This window comes from Pogoniulus pusillus, chromosome 20 (assembly GCF_015220805.1).
Source record: "Pogoniulus pusillus isolate bPogPus1 chromosome 20, bPogPus1.pri, whole genome shotgun sequence".
NCBI lineage: Eukaryota > Metazoa > Chordata > Aves > Piciformes > Lybiidae > Pogoniulus > Pogoniulus pusillus.
This window is the reverse complement of record NC_087283.1, coordinates 9,497,798-9,510,351: the sequence shown is the minus strand read 5'-3', so window position 1 is coordinate 9,510,351 and position 12,554 is coordinate 9,497,798. Positions and strand designations below refer to the sequence as shown.

The 12,554-nt window shown below is 41.2% G+C and overlaps 1 protein-coding gene across 1 annotated transcript in view; it reads right to left on the bottom strand.

The window, feature by feature from the left end:
• The window catches only part of BANP (BTG3 associated nuclear protein), a 167,170-nt gene that overhangs the window by 120,580 nt on the left and 34,036 nt on the right, over positions 1-12,554 (bottom strand). The window contains exons 5-6 of the mRNA XM_064160088.1: positions 10,207-10,329; positions 9,325-9,500 (exon numbers count right to left, since the gene is read on the bottom strand). Coding sequence (XP_064016158.1) covers positions 9,325-9,500; positions 10,207-10,329 — 299 coding nt within the window. The remainder of the gene's footprint in view (positions 1-9,324; positions 9,501-10,206; positions 10,330-12,554) is intronic.

Below are 12,554 nucleotides of genomic sequence, written 5' to 3'. Positions count from 1 at the left end.
GCAATAAAACCAGGAGTTCTGGCTTAACATAGCCCAATAACCAGACACCAAGTCAGGACTGCACTAAGCACTGTACAACCACAAACAGCTTCTATTCTTTAAAGGAACAGAAGTAACATGAAGGGTTGTGGAGGCAGAATACAGTCAAAGCACACACTTCTCTTAGAAATAATAAAGCATGAACGCCCCACAGTCATCTATAACTCAGCTAATGCACCTCTGTGTTGCCCCAGTGTATTTTTCTTTTGGTAATTCTCCTGCTGGCCTTGCTGCATTTTGAATGCCTTCTGAGTGCTGTGTGGAATGGTACTTCCTTGCATTTCTTGAAGTCAAACATTCTATCATCAGAGAAGTGGCTCTTGATCATTTCTACTTACAGTGTTAGAAGTCCTGACATTTTTATCTGATTTCCTCTCTATACTCAGCAGCTCATTTCAATGACAGACAGCCTAATTTCTAGCTTCTCTTCAATGTTGGTTTTCTTTTTTAAGAGATCAGAAAATTTGCCTTTATCTCCAGTCAACTGAGTCCAGAACTAGTTTACTTTCCAATGCTGTTTTCAAATCTTTTTTCCTGTGTTAAGCCCATTGCTTTTATCTCCCAAGGCAGCTGACCGCTCCTCTGTTTCAGCGAGGACGTGCTGGGGCTGCTGCACAAACAAGGATTTCTATGGAAACAGGAGGAGAGCTTTGGGGTCAGGATCAAGAAAACCTAAGTCAAGTGAACAAAAACCAGACAAGAGCTGCTGTAGCTTTCAGACTCCCCCTCGACGTGTGTCTGTGTTCTCCCACCCGGGGAGATGACAGACATGTAACCCTCCCTCACGTCCTTCCATCGGGATAGCTCCCCCGATCTGATGTGTGAGCATTAGCAGCAGTGCTAGAAGCAAAGCCAGGCTCTGCTCTCACAAGATGCTGCCAGTCATTCCTTTTACACTAGGAAAAACAAAAGGAAACACCTGCCCACATAAACACTTGAATTAACACCTTCCATTATGCCAAGGAGCTGCGTTTATTTTACTAACAAGGCTGGGTGGAAATCTGGCATTTGCAGCAGAGAAAAACAACTGGGAGCTGCAGTGCAAAGGCAGAAAGATCAATCAGCCTTAAAACACAACACTCAAAATGCTAACCTACAAAAACAAGCCCTCGTTTCTAGTGAAATTAAATAGTATTTTGGTTCGTGTGCAGAAGATTCAGCATCATCATTTCAAATAAACTGTCAATTAGCATGAGTCCTTTGCCCCTGCAGGAGGTCAGAGGGGTAGTGATTTACTGCCAGACTTTATTAGCCATCAATCATTAGATACAAGGAACAGAGTGACAGTCAGGCTATATGTTACCCATTAGCCATCAATCATTAAATACGAGGAACAGAGTGACAATCAGGCTGTATGTTAACCTACACATCCAGCAACGTGATTTAAAGCTTGTGCTAAAAGGAAGATGAAGATCTGGCTTTAAAGCTAAAGTCACCAAAACCTCCTCCCACCACAAAAACCAGTCAAGAAGCTGGGAGTTCTGGCAAAAGCAGGCATAAAACACACACACAGATCAGAAACCCTGGACAGAGAACAGGAATTTTTCACTTGACTATTCTTGTAGAGAAAAATAGATTAATTTCCATGTAAATTTAAAAGAAAGGTGGCCAGAAGAATCCTGCGCTCCAGCTACTGGGGTATTGTACAGCACACAGGATCTGGCTAATGGAGACAGAGCTCCACTTAGTTTCTAAGTAGTTCTAAGTTAGTTCTAAGAATTTAGTTGCAAGAACAAAGCTTCTAAGTTAGAGAACTGGAAAACTATGCATAAGACATTCTGACAATGTATTTGAACTATCTCATGGTTTCTTCAGGTGCCTGACAGACAACACAGCATGAAAGAACATATATAGACAGGCAGTATCAAGGCATTCCTGGCTGAGCAAACAGCATGGTGTGCACAGAAGTCTCAGCACAACATCAGTGAGATGACTCATTCATTAAAAACTAAGCCTCATTTTCACTACATGGTTAAGTCCATGAGAGAGAGGAAATTCACTTGCTTTAGGCCTCATGGAAGGCCAGAGAGTTTATTCAAAAGGTGTGAGAAATGAGGCCATAAGCTGTAAGAAATGGTTGGCTAAAAAGAAATAAATAAAAATATCCAGGTAAAACTGAGAAAATTAAAATCTATGAGCTCAGAGGGCTTTAGGAACACATGGTTCCTATCAGAAAATTGAATTTCTTATTCAGATTTTGCCCACTTGCTTGTTTACAGCCTTTGTTATGTTTAACTTCACCCAGTGACCCAGGCTGTTAAATCCAAACATGACTGCAACACATGCCTGGAAGAAACCTTTGCTCACTTGTGTGCTCCCAGTAATAATTAAAACAAAACCAACCAAAGAACTCCCATTCCTACAGTTTTCCTTGGGTTTAGCAAGTGATTGAAGCTTCTCAAGTCCCATCTGAGTCTTCACATCAGCTACTGATAGCATTAAGGTACAAAAAAGTTGCCATTTGCAAAGTCATTCTTGCTGTCAGTATCTGGTCATAAGCAGCTTGGCAGGAGAAGCAAAGTGATGCAAATGATCATGGAACATGTCAGACTGGGTCTTACAGTGAACTGAGCAATCCTGTGGACAGGTAAGGCTAGGCCATATACAAAGACCTGTTTGGGTATCACATTTGGAAAGCAAATTCTGAGGACTAGTTCATAGTAGAATCATAGAATCAACCAGGTTGGAAGAGACCTCCAAGATCATCCAGTCCAACCTAGCACCCAGCCCTAGCCAGTCAACTAGACCATGGCACTAAGTGCCTCATCCAGGCTTTTCTTGAAGACCTCAAGAGACAGTGCCTCCACCACCTCCCTGGGCAGCCCATTCCAATGCCAATCACTCTCTCTGAAGAACTTCCTCCTAACATCCAGCCTATATCTACCCTGGCACAACTTGAGACTGTGTCCACTTGTTCTATTGCTGGTTGCCTGGGAGAAGAGGCCAACCCCCACCTGGCTACAATGCCCCTTCAGGTAGTTGTAGACAGTAATAAGATCACCCCTGAGCCTCCTCTTCCCCAGGCTAAACAGCCCCAGCTCCCTCAGCCTCTCCTCATAGGATTTGTGTTCCAGGCCCCTCACCAGCTTTGTTGCCCTTCTCTGGACAATTGTACTATTGTAAAATGACTGCTTCAGATGCAAAGTTGAAAAGACAAGTGCAAACTGCCTCAAGCTGCACCAAGTCAAGTTTAGGTTAGACATGACAAATAAATTCTTCCTTTGAGGGCTGTCAAAGGCTGGAACAGACTGCCCAGGAAGGTAGTGGAGTCCACATCCCCGGAGGCGTTTCAAAGGTGTTGATGTGGTGCTGAGGGACATGGTTTAGTGATGACCTGGCACCACGGTGTTAACAGTTGGACCTGATGGTCTTAAAGGTCTCTTCCAACTGAAACAATTCTGGATTCTCAGATTCTACAGCTGACTAAACAATTTTCTTCAGGAAACTGTTATTCATCCTTTAATTCATACATTCTGATGACCAATTTTCCCCTCTCAAAGAATCTACTTTTAATGTATCTAATTCCATATTTCTGATGGTCTTAAAATGCAATAAAAGGAGTGCACAGCAAGCAACTATGACACAAAACTATCACATATGGTACCAAACACCATACACCAGTGCACCAAGGGTAAAGTTCACTGAACCAAATTGTAAATCAACAGATCTTGCTATTCTATTTGTATCATTTAATACCAGCTATTGTGGTGCTCTGTTTAGTAGCATTTTACATGCTTAGAAGATACTGAGGACAGTGTGTTTCTTTCTCTGCAGTTTCAAAGTCTTGGCTTTGGTAAAGACATTTTCAAACATACCTGCTTTTAAAGCAGCAGAGCAATGCTGAATGGGGCATTCTTATGGGACAAAGATGAGAGGTTTTGCTTTTTTCATTTCCTTATTCAAAAACAGCACAGCAACTCTATTGTGAAAGATTTGGAAGGGTAACATAACCTACATTGATATTTTAAGAACAGATGCTCCTTTTGCTTGTACAGTAAGTCACAGATGAAATATTTTAAGTGTTACCATATATCAAAGATGTGTAAGAAGAGTATTATTGTAATATACTTTACATCTTGATAACTACTTTCAAGATATGAGAAACTTCTGGTATTAAGTAAAATATCTCCTAGACAAGTGTACAAGCATCAAATAATCAGTGTCTTTAGACAGCTCAGTCTTCGGTTGAACAGGAAATATCACTTGAGCTTTGTTGAGCTAAACTGAAGCAGCTGCTCAAGTTAATGTCTTTCTATGTACATAAACTGCATTTAAAATGAAAGGCAACTTCTGGACTTCCATGTTAGGATATTGGTAAAAACAAAGAATAAATGCTTGTAAAGTTTTTCCAAGTAAATATCAGCACCTTTGGAGATGACACCCAACTGCCTGATCACAGCAGAACTGTTACCCAAAAGAAGGAGCTTATCTGTTTGGATAGGACCAGTTCTTTGCCTTCTGCTGTTTGCACACATTTCTTGCTTAGCTAATATTTAATGTAAAACTCTGACACACCTCTTCAGGGCAAGCTCAAGACTTATCAGAAAGAGTTCTTTATTAATTGTGACCTTTTATAGACTAATTCCAAGCAGACTGCCCAACAAACTGTGGACAATAGCCACACTTTTTGACTATTTCCTACAAACCAAAGAGAATAATACTCTTTAAATCAGAATGGAGTGTTGCAAAAGGTCCTATGCAAGTATGGATCAAACACAATGTCCCTACCCAGCAATTTTATAGTCCATGAGTAAGGCAGGAGACAACAAATCCATCAGTCAGGCAGATGACTACTCAACACTGACATGGTTGGCATCATCAAAACCAGAGCATGCAAGAAGGAAGTATCTTAGAATTAACTATGGCTAAAAGACAATTTTATGAGCAAGTATTATGGACAACAATGTACAAATAGTTATGAGGATCATTTCTCAAGGAAGAAAGCATAAAAACCTCTGTGAAAACATTACAAGCAAGAAGCCTGTGGCTGAGGAACAAAGAGGAATCAAAACAGTGAGGGAGATGGCAAAATGCAAGGTCTTCCTTCAAAACAAGAGTGCAAGCAGGTAGGGAAAGGGATTGAAAGAAGATGATGGGGTTAAAATGACATTTGGAAAATCCTCCTTGTAGCAGCACTCTGACTATACTGCCAGAGAAGAGCCTTAGAATAAGGAGATGGGATGGGAAGTAACTGGAACCTAGCCAAAAGTGTGTTATTTTCATCTCAGATGTTATCTATTAGGAACATTAAAGGCTACTTTTAAGTGTTGAAAATCTCCTCACTATTCTCACCAGAACTCATTTGCTCCTAGTTACTGCAACTTGCTTTTCTTTGTCTAATGCTAAAACTCTTCAGTTAAAAAGTTTAGACAAATACATTTGAGAATGTTGGAATATTTTTGCAACAGCTTTGTGGTGAGCATGAAAGTTCATACGGTTGCCAGGTTATAGCTTAGGCAATTGAAAACCAATCCTTGACAGGATTACAGCCACATACCAGCAGGAGAGAATTCATTAAAGCCAGAAAAGAGTATAGGTACTTAATAACATAGGTTTAAATCTTCTGTAATTTAAAACTAGCATGGATCTAATGTTCTTCATGGTATTATTTTGTGCAGTGGAAGGCAAAATCCAAAAGAACTCAGGAATGTTAGGAGGAAATTTGCCATGAACTGAGACTACCTAAGGCCTTACTTACCACACAGTCAATTAGCACTGATATCTTCAGCAGTATGAAGGCCTAAAGAATTAATTCACCAATAATTGTCCCATCTCTATTTAAACTGAGAGGCTCAGCAACCTTCAGACCTTTCAAACAGTGCTTCTGGAGGAAGGAATCATCTTAAAGGAGAAGTCTGGCAAGAGGGCTTTAAACTTTGATCTTAGTATTAAATTATCATCTCATTTGTAGGGAAGCAATTTTACATCTAAAGAACGAGGTTATAAACTTAGACTGCTGTTTATACAACCTGACTAACACTTCCCCAGAAGATCCACTTGGGCTGCAACAAAGTTAGAGCAGGAAAGCCACAATAATGTGCATTCGAAAGAACAAACTAATTACTTCTGACAGTTATTAATATCTGTGGGGTAAAATTATATGTTAAATGAAAAAACACTATTTCCAAGTTGGCTGGCTGAGGATATACTTGATATTTTCTATGCCAGAAACATCACATTAACAATACATTTTAGAAGAAGAATAAATCACTTCCTGGTAAGCTTCTAGCCCCTTTCAACTTGATTTTACACTGATGATTTGATACCAAGCAATTCTATTCTCGCTAGGTTTTATCTTCAGTTGTGCAAGACTGCTTCATGAACACCACTGTCAGGACTGCAACTCAGTGAATATATCCTGTGTTGGCATTTCTAGTATCAACCCCATGTGAAGGAATATTAATTATTCCAAAGTGAAATTTGGGAAAGACATACAAAGCTGCACCAAAATGAGACATTCAGTAGTTCTAAGTGCTTCTAGTTCATAAATGCTGCATCTTAGAACTGATGCTTTGCCAATCATTAGCTGCAGCTGTAAAATGGGCAAGCATCTCCACTTGTCTGAAGGAACAAAGGAACTGTTGCTCAAACAAGAGAGAGAACACAGCTTACTGCACAACTGAAAAGACCAAATTAAGTCACAGTGTCCAGTCAGCAAAAAAACCCTCACCAGACCCCTATTTCTAGACCATTATTGGACTTGGGCTGCAGACTTCAGTGCAGTTCTTTTTCAGGAATAGGGTGGCAGTAATACTAATATTTTCAAACCTACATGGGGTTATTAAATGCTTTCTGAAAGCCATCTGAGAGCAAACAATGTCTTCATATAAATCTGTTAACTAAACCCTCAAAATATCCAGAGGTCATTGCCATATCTAAAGTCAGCTAAAGCCCAACTGCAAGCACAAGTTAGCTTTGCTTTCCAGACACAAGACAACTGTGTTAGTTTGAGCCTAGCTGGGCTATTTTAGTGAGAAGAATTAGATTATAGGCTGTGAAAAGGAAACACAGTCTGCTTCACTCACAGGTTTCTGGGAGGGCTGTTGCGTTTCTGTATTACATTTTAACTTGTATATTTCTGTCTATAGCTGTATAGATTGTAAATATCTGCTTGTATATTGTGCTAAGCTGCAAATAGAATCATAGAATCAACCAGGTTGGAAGAGACCTCCAAGATCATCCAGTCCAACCTATCACCCAGCCCTAGCCAGTCAACTAGACCATGGCACTAAGTGCCTCATCCAGGCTTTGCCTGAACACCTCCAGGGATGGTGACTCCACCACCTCCCCATGCAGCCCATTCCAATGGGAAATGATATATATATATAGCTTCCTTCTTTAATTTCCAGCCCCTGAGTCTAGTCTGGGTGATTTTCTTAAGTGTGTGGGGGGTGGGTAGTACCCAAAGCATCACAGCAACAGATGGGCATTGTACTGAAAACCTCTTGTTTAGCCTCAGACCACGAGGGCTGAAGTGCACCGTGCCCAGGCCCTCCTATTTTGCAATCAAGATTCCTTTGAGCAACTCCAAGTCACTCAGAATTCTTTCACAGACAATGAAAGCAAGCTGATGGCTGCTGTCACTTTTGCCTCTTGCTGCTGAAGAAAACAAGTCTGCACAACAGACCTATTATTCTTCATCACTTCCTTTATTAATAATGTAATTTTGGCAACATCCTGCAGGCTACTTCACTTAGCATTCCCTCTGTGCAAGCAGTCTGCTCTGATCTTCGCGAGGGCAAGGCAGCATAGGTGTGGGGGGTTACTAATCTGATCCTCAAAGCTTTCATCAGCCTCACAGATTTTTAATGGATGAGTCTTCTAAAGGTCTGAAGAAAGTCAGATCTGAAGACATTAATGGATGAGCTGTTTCTGAAACATTTACATGTACACCAACGGCATAAAAGGCCAACATCACATCTGTCTGTGTGCATCGGTGCCAAACAATCAAGTCACAAAGGGCATTATACAGCAAACACCCTCCTCATGTCAGCAGCTTTGATCCTGGCATAGCTGACACCAAACTGTATGAAATATTAACAGACTCCACAAAGAGCACATTTTATATGCATCTCCACATCCAGTATCAACCCTATCTGCCATCTGATCTATTTTTGAGACAAACTCCTCAGACAGTCTCAGTCTCCTTTCATTCCCCACTGACCCAAAATGAAATACCCTTCAGAGGCAACTGTCTCACAACATACAAACAGGACAGAACCTCAGAGCTCTTTAAAACGTGCATATGTTGTGTGAGCATCCATACAAGTTGAAGAACCCCGGGTTCAGGTGCCTTAGGACAATCTTTGGTGCATGAGATTTTCAGTAGACTGATTTCTGAAATCAAAGTACCAAAATTTTAAAGAAACTTCTTCAATTTTTTAGTTTTGAAATCTCTGAATGAACTTAAAATACTCAACTACTTAATATCAGGCTATCTTTAATTAAACCTTACTACTAATTGATCCTAACCTGCTCACACTCAACATGCTTTTTACCAATGGCTGGAGATGATGCAGAAGAAACAGACTCCTAATTTAGAGTCATTCATTCAGAGATCAAAAAGACAACACATTTACTTCTTAGGTACAAAGGTCAGCTCATAAGAGCATTCTGCTGCAATAATTTGCTAAGGTAACTTATTCTTACCTGCTACAGGAATGTAAGTATGACTGACCACATCCCTTAGCTAAATATTCAATAAATATGTTTTTAGAAGTAGTTAGAACAAAATAAATTGAAGTAAAATTATGTGTCTGCATAAAAAATAATCATCACTGACTCTTTCAAACTGATCATAAAATATAATTCATCATGTTGTTATCACCTAAAACTCAGTGTGCTCCATATATACAGGAAGGTTGGAGAGGTACTTCTCATAAGGATGTCTAGTGACAGGGTAAGAGAAAATGGTTTGAAGCTGATGGACAGTAGGTTTAAACTGGATTCTGGGGAGAAGTTATTCAGCACAAGGGTTATGGGATTCTGAAATAGGTTGCCCAAGGAGGTTATGGATGCCTCCTACCTTGGGGTGTTCAAGGGCAGGTGGGATGAGGCCTTGAGCAGCTGAGTCTAGTTGAGAGGTGTTCCTGCCCATGGTAGTTGATATCTGAGGTCCCCCCTTCCAACCTAGGCCATTCTATGATTCCATCAAGTGATTCATTCCCTCTTAGTGTGATGTTTGCTGTACTGCCTGACGCCTCAATGATCTTTGAAGCTTCCAGCTGAATCTTACTTCATTCCACCACCACATTTACTTGGCTCAAGTAGCTAGGGTCAGCATACCTTCAGAGTTCAGCGTAATAAGCGTGACATTGTTCCCAATGCTTTGGTTTCCTAACTGTCCACTGTTGGAAACAGAGTCACTGGCCTCAGAGCCACTCTCTCCATCTTCATTGTGGCTGTCATCGTGCCCTGGAACTTTCACCACTATGGTGTTCTGCCTACGGCCAGGAACAGCACTGTGGAGAGAAGAAAGTAAGTGACTTTGGGGAAACACAATCCTTAATCAGGAATAGCATTAAGACAATTCAAATCACTAACTGACAAAATTAAATGATCTTCCCATACACAAGCCTACCCCCAATCACAACTTGGAGCTACCCAGCAAAGCAGAAGGGAAATAGCAGAAATAACAAAACTTTTAAGGTGCAAACTTTCTAAAGATGCCATTTGCTAGTGGCAAAATTAAATAGTAAATGCTGTAATTTTTTTTTCAGTTGTTTAAAGTTATTTTCAACCCAGAATCTCCAGTTGAACTTGAAGTTTGCTTTAAATAGCACAAAGTCTAACAAGCCTCTCTAGGCTGCTGCATATTCCTTCTTCAGCAGGTTTATGGCAGGATCTTGGCAGGTTCTCAAGTGATTGTGCATCTGTGTAAAAAATACATAGCCATGGGCACTCTACTCTTCATCTGTCAGCAGTCAACTAACAATGAACTAATCCCACATCCTCCAAGATGCTTTCTATCCACCATTACTCTGGACCTTTACTGCTGATCTGAGGTCTCCTTATCAGCCTGATAGAATATTCAAGTGTCAGTTCAGTGTTTCTTCCCCACTGTCACCTAGAACATTCCTCATTTTGCACTTCAAATTGCTTCAGAGATTGATATTGATCTGTCAAAGGAAGGAGTGAAGGGGGAATATAACTGTAACTGCTACTAACTTGCTAAGGATATTTTCCAGAGAATCAGCTGCTCTGCTCAGTGGCTCTTCCTGCCCAACCATCTTGGCTACGATGGAGTTCTGCCGGTCGTTGTTCAGGATTACCGTGGTCTGAGGGACAACACTACAAGACAAAAATCAGAACATGGAATGTAAAAGATCAAACCTTACAAATAAGACATTAACACAGGCTTATGGTTTAAAGAGTCAACTTAAAACCAGAGGCTGCCTCCAAGCCTTGCCCTCCCAGCATTGTGCTGCTGTAACGAAGGCTGAAGTTGATAATCCATCGAATTTGACATCTGGACTACTTCAAGCACTCAAATTCTTTCACATGACAGATGGCTTCAATGGAATTAAGTCCATGACCCCTGGCAAAGTGATAAAGAATTCATCAACTCAGGATACACAGGAAGAAGTCTGCAAATCACAGCTTCAGAGAGTCACCAAATTCCTGTTTTGGAAAGTCTGAGAGCAAGCATTTTCATACATACTACAGCTAACCAACATGGTCACAGCCTACTTTCATCAGGGTGATTCCCAGAGAAGAAACATAAAAGCATTTATTGCAAAAATGAGCTTAGTTCAAGTGCCTGTAGTTTCTTCAAGGGCTGGGGGCTTGTGGAGGTCAGGGAGGTGAAGGTGGCTCTATGGGCATCAGAGCAGATCAGGGCCAGACTGTATTGGTAAATAATGACAAGAATAAACCACACTCGTGTGCTTTTCACATACAAAATGATTAAAATTATAAGAGAAACAGTTACCATGTGAGAAAACAGAAAATCTTCTCTTTCACTTCTTGCTCACAATCACCCTCTGCAGTGCAATGGCTGGAAAGCTGCCTGGTAGAGAAGCACCTGGTGGTACTGGTTGATGAGCCAATGTATGCTCAGCTGGCCAAGAAAGCCAAGAGAATCCTGGTTTGGACCAGCAACAGCATGGCTAGCAAGACTCTTGCAAGAATTTGGCCCCTGTTCTCAGCACTTGTGATGCCACACCTTAAGTCCTGGGTTCAGTTTTGAGGCACTCACTACAAGAGGGAAATTGAGGTGTTGGAGCAGGTCCAGATAACAGCGACAAAGCTGAAGAAGAGTCAGAAGAAAGGTGAAGGGTCTGGAGAACAGGGTCCTATGAGGAGCAGTTAAGGCAACTGGAGGTGTTCAGCCTGGAGAAAAGAAGGCTCACAGGAAAGCTCTTCACTCTCTACAACTCCCTGAAAGGAGGCTGGAGCCAGGTGGGAGTTGGTCTCTTCTCGTAAGGAACAGAGGTAGAACAGGAGGAAATGGCCACAAATGCACTAAGGAAGGTTCAGATCAGACATTAGAAGAAACTTCTTCACTGAAAGAGTTCTCAAACACAGGAACAGGCTCCCCAGGGAGGTGGTTGAATCCCCATCCCTGGAGGTGTTTAAAAGATGCAGAGATGTGGTGCTGAGGGCCATGGCATAGCACCAGACTTGGCAGAGCTAGAGAATGGTTGGACTCAATGATCTGAAAGGTCTTTTCCAACCCAAGTGAGTCTCTGGGTTACGATGACAGCGTAGCAGGAAATAACTAGGGGTCTTGCAGAGAAAATCACATCAAGTCTACACTATCATACAAAAGTAAAACCAAAGTAAACAATGGCTCCAGCACACAACTTATCATTTCAGTTTGCTTGCAGAGATTATTAACATTATTCCCACAGCACTACTCAGTATTTCAGCCATGGGTTTGAGTGTTTCTGCTGTGCTCATGGTAAACTTAGGGAGAGAGCTCAGAAGGAAACTCATGGGTTAGCAACAGAGAAGGCTTTTTTCTCTCTGTTTCCCACAGTAAATAGTCCACTATTGTGTTTACTGGTCCAACATCTTTAACATTACTGATGGTCATTTCTTTTTCCTAACTGTATTCCCTGGCTAATTGTTGAAACACAAATTAAACAGCATCTGGTGACAGCAACACCCTGTTTACTTCAGCTGTAATGAAATGCCCTCTTGCTTCAATATTCACGTGTCTGCTGAAGACTTGCAGTGCTACAACATCCATTGTTAAAGATAAGAAAAGTGTCATAAGAGCAAATAATAAATGGCTATCCACTTTGACACAGATAAAACAAGGGTTTTGGATGCAAAGAGCCCCAAGGACCAATGCCCTGCCTTCCTCTTACAGTAATGACATCTGTTGCTAGCAACAAATGGGATTCCTCATGGACTGCCAATTCTCTGTTGGATTGCAAACCTCAAGAAGCTCTGGAAGATGTTTGTCTAATTCCAGACAAGCACAGACTGTACTATAGCTTTCCATGTGCATTAAGCAATAAATGGGGGGTTTCTGCTGGTCTTCTTAGTTGCTATCCAGAATACTGGAG